Source organism: Conger conger, chromosome 16 (genome assembly GCF_963514075.1).
Source record: "Conger conger chromosome 16, fConCon1.1, whole genome shotgun sequence".
NCBI classification, from domain to species: Eukaryota; Metazoa; Chordata; class Actinopteri; order Anguilliformes; family Congridae; genus Conger; species Conger conger.
In genome coordinates, this window is record NC_083775.1 from 20,304,214 (window position 1) to 20,316,791 (window position 12,578).

The 12,578-nt window shown below is 42.0% G+C and overlaps 1 protein-coding gene across 1 annotated transcript; it reads left to right on the plus strand.

Moving 5' to 3' along the window:
* The first annotated feature begins 2,280 nt into the window (after window positions 1-2,280).
* Window positions 2,281-8,829, plus strand: LOC133115175 (probable oxidoreductase PXDNL). Its single transcript, XM_061224946.1, has 7 exons — window positions 2,281-2,539; window positions 4,296-4,556; window positions 4,836-5,165; window positions 5,434-5,670; window positions 6,040-6,276; window positions 7,402-7,638; window positions 8,008-8,829. Exons 1-7 carry the CDS (start codon window positions 2,467-2,469, stop codon window positions 8,331-8,333), a joined length of 1,701 nt encoding a protein of 566 aa, XP_061080930.1. The 5' UTR covers window positions 2,281-2,466; the 3' UTR covers window positions 8,334-8,829.
* The last annotated feature ends 3,749 nt before the right edge of the window (window positions 8,830-12,578 follow it).

A 12,578-nucleotide genomic window follows, 5' to 3' on the forward strand; every position in this document is an offset into this window, starting at 1 on the left:
CATTTCAGACCAGGTTATTGTGCCGAGATTATGTTTAATGCTCTAGCAATTGTATTTTAACATTTGATATGTTGATGTATTTTTCAGTGTTGAAATCGTAAATTTATGTTTTTCTTTCATATGTATTTTTAAATAAACAATTATTATAATATTTCTGGTGTCGTTCTTGTCAGTGTACTGAATTTCCGTGTATGTATCTGTCTTCTAATGCCAATCCATGTAGCTTGGACCGCAAAAGGCAAAATTTCAACACATTCGGGTTTTCCCCTTCTGATTACATTACATTACATTAATGGCATTTGGCAGACGCTCTTATCCAGAGCAGCATACAGTTGATTAGAATAAGCAGGAGACAATCCTCCCCTAGAGCAATGCAGGGTTAAGGGCCTTGCTCAAGGGCCCAACAGCTGCATGGATCTTATTGTGCAAGGATTGAACCACCGACCTTGCAGGTCTTAGTCATGTACCTTAACCATTACGCCCTACAGACCGTGATGTTGAAACCAGTGTGCAAGAGCGCCTTCTACCAGGTCACTTTATGACAGTAAGTGGCAGGTGTTTGAAAGACGGTGTGCCTCTCATCAGTCAGTGTCGTACCAGTGCTCTGTTCCTGGCGTGCTGTGCTTTTAACAGAAACTGATGGATGATGGGAAATCATTTTCTACCATGAACCTGGCAGCTTTCACTGCTCGCCATGTTGGGCTCAATGACTATGCAATGGGGCAGCACCCACTCATTCGCAGATTGATGAAGGGGGCTTGCCGTTCTCTGTTGGTTAAAGCTCATTTTCCCTTGGGATTTATGTCTGGTGCTGGACGCTTTGTCTCTAATGTCATTCAAGCCCATAAGGGAGATAAAATGTCTGTCCCTCAAGACGGCGTTGCTGCTCGCAATAGCTTCAGCTAAGCGAGTCACTGACCGCCATGCTCCAATGTGTGTTCTCCACACATATAGCAAGGACTAAGGCTTTCAGACAGAGCAACCAGCTCTTTGTTGCCTGGGGCCCCACCTGCAAAGGGAAAGCCATCTCTAAGCTTACTCAGTTTTGGGGCTGAGCACTGTGTGAGATAAACACATCTCCCCTTGTTCCCAGACCCTGGCTGGGCAGTGGACTGTGAGAGTACCTCTTCAAGCGTCATGTAATTCCCCATGGGTTTATCGCTCCACTCAATGTTTCAGAGAATCTAGAGTTTTTGTTACAGATGATCTGTGCATTTTCCATGAATTGTTTGCTTTCAGTGACTAGGTTTAGGAGTAAGGATCCCTTGTCTTCAACTTTTGATTTAATTTCACCAAAACAAAAGGTAACCTCTTTCTAAGGGAATCATTTGCAAGAAGAAAATGCATTGAAGCATTAGTTCAAAAAGTCCTTGGATGTGTAGGCTTGATGGAGCACGTTTTCTTCATAGTATATAATAAATGGCTATTTATGAGACACCCAGAAATAGTGTCATTTCTCAGTCTGATAAAAAATAATATTTATAACAAGAACACTTGTTGTAACTGGTATTGTTATTGGCTGCACGACTTTTTTTAAAAATGCACAATTATAACATCACAGCATTAAATCTTAAATTATATAGGGATGACAGCCACAATATTCTGGACTAGGGAATCTGTCCTGCAATTCTGATACTGCAGACAGATATTCCAGGGTAGGGTGAAGTCAGGTAAATTGGGCCATCAATTAAAATGGTTTGGGCATCTTAGCACTATAAGATTTATTAGGCAATCACTGCAAACAATCTCTAACTGTTACCACAGTAGTATTTGACATGCAGAAACTGATTTGATAGGTCTCGCGTTGCTAAGGATGGCGGAGCAACGTTTGATGCGAAGACTGGTGAAGAAAACGGAATGATGAGTGCCCTCAATTATAAGGTTTATATGTGAATAAGGAACAAGTGAAGATCTAGAAGTAAAGTTTTATGATCATTATCTTGATGGTCTCTTTCAGAAAAATATTGATATTTTGCTAAATAAACTTTCTTTTTATTATTAAATGCAGTTTTAGTTACTGGCCCATTTCAGTTCTTATTGAAACCTATTAAAATATTATTGAAAGATTCAAGCCTGGACATGTCTTAGTCATATTGTATAGACATAGCACCTTCATTAATAAATGAACACTCACACATAAACTCACACACAGCATGCACACATATTGCTTTTGCCAGCTCGCGCCATCGCCGGCTTAACTTTCAGTTTTATCGGAAAAAATATGTCAAAAAGGGAGTGGGCAACTCCTGGAAACTCCAGATTCCACAGGAAGCGGTGCTGTTGACAATGAGACGGTATTCCAAGTAGATTCCTACTTACATTGTTTCACGGGGATGTAATTTCGCTTTCCTGTAATAGCATAAGCGGCTGTGCCAGGACGTGCACTATCTTACTTTATTTTCCCTTTGAGAAGACACTACCATAAAAGACAGCTGAACTGGGGAAACAAGGCACTGATTTCTGAATATGGAACCGATAACCTGTAGATTACTACTCGTGGTCAGTTTGCTTCTGGAGCTCACGTTTTGTGCCGATGAAAGTAAGTAAAGTAGCCTACGTTTGTCATGTAACAGTAGCAACATTTTCTAGATTTTATCCAGAGAAATCAAGATGTGAAATTGGGAGGTGGGTGGGTGTTGGCGGTTCACCCAAAAAAGCATGCAGGGAGAGCTGGCTCTGCCAAATTGAAGAGAAAAGTCCCTTATATTTCTCTTTATTTTACAGTTTTTCTCAGTGTCAATGATATGCTCCCAATGGGACTCTACCCAAAAGTTCTGCATTCAGTGCATTCATTGAAAAGTGTACAAGTTTGACATCAGCTCTTAAATCAGTTGCTGTGTTTGTGGGCGGCTAGAGTGGTTATGTTAGATTGTAAGCCTGTTATCTATTTATTAGTATTTAATTTGAACCCAAGTGTTGTCCATTGATTCCCCAGCTGTTCATATATTCAAAACACTACAAAGCTGCACCTCAAATATGAAGTCTGTGCAGGTCAGCTGGTGGACAGACCAGACCATGTGCTTGTAATGATGAAGGATATTGCAAAGGTGGCACTGACTTAATGTATGTTTATGATTTTACATTGCAGTTTGCACATTTAGAGTTTTTCCCTTGAAATGTAATTATGTTAATCGAATCTAAGGAATCTAAATGAGATCATTTTAATATAAAGGCATCTCTGTTTAATTGCTTTGGTAAGGTTACTACAGAGAATGTTTAGTTGGGGGGTTGGGGGCTTTGGGGCATGGGCTTCCTGCCTTTCTTTTCTTCAAAGCCAAATTTGTGTTACGCCCAACTCCCTCCAAGGCGGAAAAAATGCACAAAGGCTGTATTGCGCAAATGCACATGAAAGGATGACCTGGTTTCATCCAGCACCTCACTTAGCAAGAACTCACAAACCTCCTGCCCCAAATTCTCAGTTTCTCACAACTCCCTGACTGAAAATAATTTCTGCCCATGTTATCCTTCCTGGTGAGAGATGATGCATCACCAAAAATATGAATCAAGAGCAAGAGAATTTCAGAATTATGGCCAAGAGGTTTCATTAGGGTGCAGCCCATGTCTACTCAAGAGTCAGTTTAATACTATTGTCGGGGAAGCGAGGATTAATTAAAATGCGTTTACACAGCAATTCCTGAATCCAGCAGTTTTAACTGTCAGTACCCTTGTTTAAATATCCAGCGCTCTGAAAATTGAACACAGGTGTGCTAAAACGCCTCACTTAACCAACATGTAAATATTTGTATTTGATTTAATTTGGTAATTATTATCAAAGATATGAATTATCAATTTAATAACCAAATTCAGTTATAGGCAGAGCAACCTATTGGATCAAACTTTATCAAAATGCACAAGTTGCAACCAGGTGAGATTTATTTAGTTACACAAATTATTCACGTCTAATTTAAAGAAAGACAGCCAAACATTCCAAGAAAGCTCAAGAAAGATAGCCAAACATTCCAAAAGATGACTGATGGAAAGTAGAATTCCAGACCAACATGCAAGACTTCTAACTTCCAATATTTCAAACAAAAAGTAAAAAGCCAGGTCTGTTGTAAAGTTTGGGGTCTTAAAGCAGGATGTCTACATGAGGTCAAACTAGCCACCTCCATTGAGAGAGACACACACACAGCTGAGCCCCCAGTTCTGTCTCTCAGTTTCTTATCTTCAGACCAGGCCTGGTCTTTCCATATGGCCCAATGGTGAATTAGGATTTAGTTCCCCGACACCATAATTGTTTTGTTTTTCTCTAAACATCCCTGTTTCTGATATCTGTTGAACTTAATTTCCTCTAGATCCTGATGATTGCCCCCTCTTGATCCAGCCTTCCACAGTGGTGGTGAGACATGGAGATCTAGTATTGGTGAACTGCACCACTTCAAGAAATCATGATGGAATCGGCTGGGAGGCATCAGAGAGACCCGTTAGCACGGTAGATGGTGTCCAGTTTGTCACCTGGCATTTGGAGACCCTGACAGACTGGGAGATAGGACCTAGATGCTTTGGGGACTTCTCAGATTCTACATGTAATAAACAGCTCAATATTACAGTGTACAGTAAGTTAAACTCTCCCCCTCATAGAGCTGACTCTAATTATTTATCTTGTTTAATGGCAGATGAAAGGGGCTTTAGATTTTTCGGTGATGGTCTCAGCATCAACTGAGCAGTCGGCCTTCATGGTGAAGACTGCTTTTGTCCGTCTGCTGCGAAAGAAACATAACTAACCATTTGAGAAAGATTGAGTTCCTCATTGATCTCACATTTCCTAACATATGATGAATAACCTAAGTATGATTGTAAATAATATGAAGAATAAATCATTATCTCTTCTGCAGAACCTCCAGACAGTGTCTCCATCAGTGCTGTGAACCACACAGGCCCAATGCTGGAGGGGAAACAGTACCAGCTGCAGTGTGAGGTCCAGAACATCGCTCCTGTTCAGTACCTCACTGTGAAGTGGTACAAAGGGGAAAGATTTGAGAATCAAACCTCCTATGATGATCTCACTAAGACTCCAGTGAATGTGTCCTCTACCCTCCTGATCACACCCACCAGTGCTGATGATGGAGCACAGTACAGCTGTGTGGCAGAGCTGGAACTGGGACCTGTAGGACCACAACCTTCACCTGAAGTGAAATCTGATCCCCTCAACATCTTTGTGCTCTGTGAGTCTATTGGGACTGTCTGTAGATTCTGGTAGTAACTTTGGTGGTTTTTGCATAGTTTTGCATAGGTGTATACCCAGCAAAGCCAGACTGTGTCTCTATAACAAAATCCCTGACTTTGGTGCAAGTGTACTTAGAATAATTGATGCTGGTTTGAAGGCAAAGGGTGATCACACCAAATATTGATTTGATTTAGATTTTTCTTCTGTTCACTCACTTTCATTTAGTCAATTGATAAAAACATTTGTGTGATGTTCTGTAACTGCAGATAAACCCAGATTCACAGAGTGCCCAGACCATGAGCAGCTCAGAGAAGGTGAAACTCTGGATACTTTGGTCTCCTGTAGAGCTGAGGGGAACCCCTCTCCCATGGTCACATGGTACAGAAACCAATCAGAGTTCAGCAGTTCCACACCACTGAATAGGAGAGATGGAGGGCAGTACACCCTCATAGCCAAGAACAGTTATGGAGCAGCCAATCACACCCTGGAGATGGAAGTTCTCTGTAAGTCAGTACTTTCCTGTTGCATCTTCCTGTGTTCCTGTTCCTGTCACTTTATTTAAATCTCATGAATCCCTTGTCATGACTGTGCAATGTGAGTCAGTATGTTGATCGCATGAAAATCACCGTAACTGCAGGACTTTTGCTTATACTGTCAGTATTACTGTGAGAATATTAGTAATGTGCTTTCACCACTGACATCACTGGGCACTGTGAGCTTGTTTTGGTATTGTTTTCCCCATAGTGCTGGAGGTGTAGTTCTGTGTTTCTCTTCCATACACAAACTGCTAAAATACAGTTACAGCCCAAGTCCCAGCAGAGTCATTCTGTGGCTCTATAATGCCCCCTCTCTGTGATGTGCTGTACCTGCAGATAAACCCAGGATCACAGAGTGCCCAGACCATGAGAAGCTGAGGGAAGGTGAAACTCTGGAAACTTTGTTCTCTTGTAGAGCTGAGGGGAACCCCTCTCCCATGGTCACATGGTACAGAAACCAATCAGAGTTCAGCCATTCCACACCACTGACCAGGGGAGATGGAGGACAGTATACTCTCATAGCCAAGAACAGCTACGGAGCAGCCAATCACACCCTGGAGATTGAAGTTCTCTGTAAGTCAGTCCTTTACTGTTGCATGTCCCTGTGTTCCTGTTCTTATGCCACTTTATTTAAGTCTCATTATCCCCTCATAATCGCTGTGCAATGTGAGTCAGAATTTTGATCCTACAAACATCACTGTAACTCCAGCACTACTGGTTATACCCTCTATAGTGGCATATTTTCCAAAACCTTTCTAATAAATACGACCACTATCTTGGCGAGAAAGAAGCAGTAGAAGCAGATGGTTAGAACTGAGACACTCAAGGTCATTGGGGTCATTTATCACTGTTGTTAAAGGTCTTTCGTTTATGATTGCCTCAAACTTGCAAAGAACTGTTTGCATTTAGTTAATTTATAAAAATAAACTATCACTGTATTATTATACTGTACTATTACAGTGCTTTTTGTTTGCATCCATTATTTAGAAAGTCTACTTTACAAATTTGGGTGTGGATGTACATTTTTACAGTACATTACATTACATTATTGGCATTTGGCAGACGCTCTTATCCAGAGCGACGTACAGTTGATTAGACTAAGCAGGAGACAATCCTCCCCTGGAGCAATGCAGGGTTAAGGGCCTTGCTCAAGGGCCCAACGGCTGTGCGGATCTTATTGTGGCTATACCGGGATTTATACATTTTATACATTTAATACGGTTATTATTTTTTTATTTTTTACAAAACAATGACCATGTCTGGAGGGTTCACTAACTTTCAAGCAGCACTGTATATAAACTTCCTTTTGGCTTAGGGCTCAGTACCAGGCCCAGACACAAGGGGTAGCCATCTTTAATTACATTACATTACATTATTGGCATTTGGCAGACGCTCTTATCCAGAGCGACATACAACAAAGTGCATACCCATTACCAGGGATAAGTTCGCTGAAAGACCCTAGAGGGAAGTACAATTTCAACTGCTTCAACTGCTAATAAAATTCATAAATAATAATACCATTCAATAGCCTTCTAATAATTTAATAATAATTCTCTGAATATTTCATTACAAATTCAAGCAAAATATATTTGGCTCTAACACTGTCAATACATCCACACCCAAGTTACAGCCCAAGTCCCAGCAGAGTCATTCTGTGGCTCTATAATGCCCCCTCTCTGTGATGTGCTGTACCTGCAGATAAACCCAGGATCACAGAGTGCCCAGACCATGAGAAGCTGAGGGAAGGTGAAACTCTGGATACTTTGGTCTCCTGTAGAGCTGAGGGGAACCCCTCTCCCATGGTCACATGGTACAGAAACCAATCAGAGTTCAGCCGTTCCACACCACTGAATAGGAGAGATGGAGGGCAGTACACCCTCATAGCCAAGAACAGTTATGGAGCAGCCAATCACACCCTGGAGATTGAAGTTCTCTGTAAGTCAGTACTTTCCTGTTGCATCTTCCCATGTTCCTGTTCCTGTCACTTTATTTAAATCTCATGAATCCCTTGTCATGACTGTGCAATGTGAGTCAGTATGTTGATCGCATGAAAATCACCGTAACTGCAGGACTTTTGCTTATACTGTCAGTATTACTGTGAGAATATTAGTAATGTGCTTTCACCACTGACATCACTGGGCACTGTGAGCTTGTTTTGGTATTGTTTTCCCCATAGTGCTGGAGGTGTAGTTCTGTGTTTCTCTTCCATACACAAACTGCTAAAATACAGTTACAGCCCAAGTCCCAGCAGAGTCATTCTGTGGCTCTATAATGCCCCCTCTCTGTGATGTGCTGTACCTGCAGATAAACCCAGGATCACAGAGTGCCCAGACCATGAGAAGCTGAGGGAAGGTGAAACTCTGGAAACTTTGGTCTCCTGTAGAGCTGAAGGAAACCCCTCTCCCATGGTCACATGGTACAGAAACCAATCAGAATTCAACAGTTCCAGACCACTGACCCAGAGAGATGCTGGGCAGTACATCTTTATGGCCAAGAATCCTCTGGGCAACATCACCTGGACAGTTAATCTCACAATGTTCCATCCACCCAATGGGAGAAGTGTCTGTTTCACACCTGTTAGTTGCACACTGTTCTTCAGCATTTTAGTAGTAGATTTATTTTGTATTTGAGTTGGACACCTGCCTGGACAAACATTTGTGCAGAGATTCCAAAACTGAAATGACAACAACAACAACAACAACAACAACAACAGTATCAATAATACAGGTAATGAACATAACAATGGAAACATCAACATCATCACAGTATGTCAGGTCAGCCCTTTTGATAAAAATTCACCCCAGGTTCAACTGCTTTTTTCGCTGAGATCTTTTGGTCATTAAGGCTCCTGGAAGTCCACTGTTTCCAGTGTCACAACTTTGTCCTCTGGCAAAAATTTTATTTGCGACTAGCTCTGTTCATAATGTTATAACAGCCATGTGCTTTAATTGTGCAAATACAGTGCTCGATGCATTTTCATGAAAAAGCCAATTACTGTGTCAGTCAACATTTCTACTTGATTTTAGTTAAGGACAAATGTTAAATGAATACAGACCAGTATATTCCACATTCATAGAATTTGTATCAAAATGAAAATCCTACAGCTCATTAAAGTGTTTTTATCAATTCTTTCTTTGCATTTAATTTGTGGAAAATGTTCTATTATGAGTTAATTTGCAGTGAGAAGCATCATCATCTCTTGAATGTACATATACTTTACATGTGCAATTTCATCAACATTCCCATCTGGGGATATTTGATATAGGTTTGATGAATGCACGTTCCTGAAAATTCAGAGCAAAAGGTTAAATTAATTTAAAATAAACAGGAATGTTTTCAGCCCTTTTTTGCATGAGCCAAAATGCATATAAGTATTTGGACAGGGACACATTTTTTATTGCTTTCCCTCAACAAAATGGCAGACATTGAACTTTAATTTTGGGAGGGGGGGTGTTTTGCATCTGTATTGGGGAAACCAGCCCTTTGTAAACACCAATTTTGGGGGAACAAAAGTGATAGGACAATTAGCTTCTCAAATGTTTCATCATTCATCAAAGTTCTTGAGTTGATTCTCACAACATGTGGATCAAAGAAATGTCAATGGCAGTAAAGCAGGCCATCATTAGAATAAATCAATCAGAGACATAGCCAAAACATTATCGGTGTCAAAATCAACTTTGGTACATTATTAATGGCAATGGCAAATGACCTGGTAGCTCCTGGAAGACCAGTGTAGTGGATGACGGAAGTATCCTTCGAATGGGGAAGAAAAATCCCCTTGTAACTGTTCAACAGATCAAGAATACTCTCCAGGATGTGGGTGTAGATGTGTCAAAGACGACCATTACGCTTTGGCAGCGTAACCTCAGAGGGGTCCCACACAAGAAGCAAACACCTGGAAGGCCTCAAGAATAGAATGGCCAGGTTACAGTTAGCAAAAATGTACATTAAAAAACATTGTTGAGTTCTCGAGCAAAGTGTTATGGACAGATGAGACACAGATCAACCTGTGCCAGAGTGATGGAAAGAGGAAAGTGTGGAGAAAAACGATCCAAAGTGCCCCATTCTAACTTATTATGTATTATATAATGCCCCCTCCCCTAGAGAATTTCATTCATCCCAGAATGAAAAAACAGAAAGAAGCAGGCATATATGCTCAGTGAGCACTTTATTAGATACAGTGTGTGTAATAAAGAGATTAAACAAGGCTACAAAATCAGAAAAAAGCAGAGGCATATATATACTGCAGGAACGCATTTTTGAGTGATAAAATTGGCAGCAAACTGACAAGAAACACAGAATGTTGGACACACATGCTGTGACATAACTGGTCCAGCATCTGATGCCACAACAATGTGACAAGAGTTGGACTGATGAGGGTTGCCTTCCACAATGTCCAACACTGGGCCAACCAGGATAACAGGGGAGATATACAGTCCCCTCCAAAAGTATTGGAGCAGCAAGGCCAATTCCTTTGTTTTTGCTCTACACTGAATACATTTGGGGTTGAGATAAAAAGATGAACATGAGACAAGAGAGAGAGAGAGAGAGAGAGAGAGAGAGAGAGGAGGAAGGAGCTGCAACGCCCTGCCATACTGACCCTGAGGAAGACCCCACCTTTACGGATGGCAACACCGAAGACCTGGAAACGGACGCCGGTCACGTGAGCCAGATAAAATCCCTTCCTTTGTGTTTCCCGCCAGCCCTGACGCGGCCGAAGAGGGAATCTTATAGACTAAAACCTTAGACTTTTTCTTCCTTTGTTGTGTTGGCAGTGTGTTTTGGCTCATTGTCTTGCTCCTGGAAGACCAGTGTAGTGGATGACGGAAGTATCCTTCGAATGGGGAAGAAAAATCCCCTTGTAACTGTTCAACAGATCAAGAATACTCTCCAGCATGTGGGTGTAGATGTGTCAAAGACGACCATCAAGAGAAGCCTTTGGCAGCGTAACCTCAGAGGGGTCCCACACAAGAAGCAAACACCTGGAAGGCCTCAAGAATAGAATGGCCAGGTTACAGTTAGCAAAAATGTACATTAAAAAACATTGTTGAGTTCTCGAGCAAAGTGTTATGGACAGATGAGACACAGATCCACCTGTGCCAGAGTGATGGAAAGAGGAAAGTGTGGAGAAAAACGATCCAAAGTGCCCCATTCTAACTTATTATGTATTATATAATGCCCCCTCCCCTAGAGAATTTCATTCATCCCAGAATGAAAAAACAGAAAGAAGCAAGCATATATGCTCAGTGAGCACTTTAATAGATACAGTGTGTGTAATAAAAAGATTAACCAAGGCTACAAAATCAGAAAAAAGCAGAGGCATATATATACTGCAGGAACGCATTTTTGAGTGATAAAATTGGCAGCAAACTGACAAGAAACACAGAATGTTGGACACACATGCTGTGACATAACTGGTCCAGCATCTGATGCCACAACAATGTGACAAGAGTTGGACTGATGAGGGTTGCCTTCCACAATGTCCAACACTGGGCCAACCAGGATAACAGGGGAGATATACAGTCCCCTCCAAAAGTAATGGAGCAGCAAGGCCAATTCCTTTGTTTTTGCTCTACACTGAATACATTTGGGGTTGAGATAAAAAGATGAACATGAGACAAGAATTCAGAATTTCAGGTCAATTCCTGGTATTTTCACCTAGATGTGTTAAACTTAGAATAGAGCACCTTTGGTATCATATCACCCAATTTCAACATCTAGGTGATGTTGGAACAGAGAGTATTGTGGCACCCCTGCTCCTGCATGTTGTGCCACGTGGGTGGAGAACCCTGGAGGGGCCCATGCAGGTCAACCGCGCAGATGTCACGCATTGGGAGAGGTGTGCGAAGGAGTATATCTGCCTAGAGAGGTGATGGAGAGATCAGCACCTTGGAGAGAGATCCCTCTACCTGCAGTCCAGGACCCCGGAGAGCGCTCGTGAGTGAGCAGAGTGGAAAATCACTGACTCAGCTGCCGCCTCTTTTCCTAATGAGCAGGGAATGGGATTTAAGGGAGAGAGAGAGAGAGAGAGAGAGAGAGAGAGAGAGAGAGAGAGAGAGAGAGAGAGAGAGAGAGAGAGAGAGAGAGAGAGAGAGAGAGAGAGAGAGAGAGAGAGAGAGAGAGAGAGAGAGAGACTGCCATACTGCCATACTGACCCTGAGGAAGACCCCACCTTTGCGGATGGCAACACCGAAGACCTGGAAACGGACGCCGGTCACGTGAGCCAGATAAAATCCCTTCCTTTGTGTTTCCCGCCAGCCCTGACGCGGCCGAAGAGGGAAGGAGGGAGGAAGCCCTGGAAAATACCCCGGTCTGGGAAGAACCTTCGTTTATTTTTTGCCTAAACGGCCCCTTTTATTTCTCCAGTTCTCCCCTACCCTTGCCCTGAGGGGGGGCGCTATCACCGATACCCTGGGGGAAAAAATATATATATATCTCTGATATCTGTTATCTCCTGTGTTGGTTTCTAGCTGTGCCCACCCACTGCACCTCAGGATCCACCCCGAGGCACCACAGTATGTAAGTAAATGAAAGTAAAAATTTGGGTGTTAACAGTTAAAATTTGGTATCCCTTCCTTGCAATAACTCCAAGCCTGCGACCCATTGACATCACCAAATTGTCCCACTGCTCTTTTGTGATTCTGGGTTTTTCCCCCTTCAATCTTATAGACTAAAACCTTAGACTTTTTCTTCCTTTGTTGTGTTGGCAGTGTGTTTTGGCTCATTGTCTTGCTCCATGATTAAGTTCCTCCCAATTAGTTTAGATGCATTTCTCCATAAGTTGGCAAACAGAATGTTTTTGTAGACTTCTGAATTCATCCTGCTGCTACCCTCAAGTTACATCATCAATAAAGATTAGTGAGCCCACTCCAGAA

What these genes read in the sequence shown, in the direction of transcription:
- LOC133115175 (XM_061224946.1), top strand. Translation starts at nt 2,467, where the DNA reads ATGGAACCGATAACCTGTAGATTACTACTCGTGGTCAGTTTGCTTCTG. An exon ending in GCTCAATATTACAGTGTACA is followed by an intron (nt 4,557 to 4,835) that starts GTAAGTTAAACT and finishes TCTCTTCTGCAG; the next exon opens with AACCTCCAGACAGTGTCTCC. An exon ending in CCTGGAGATTGAAGTTCTCT is followed by an intron (nt 6,277 to 7,401) that starts GTAAGTCAGTCC and finishes CTGTACCTGCAG; the next exon opens with ATAAACCCAGGATCACAGAG.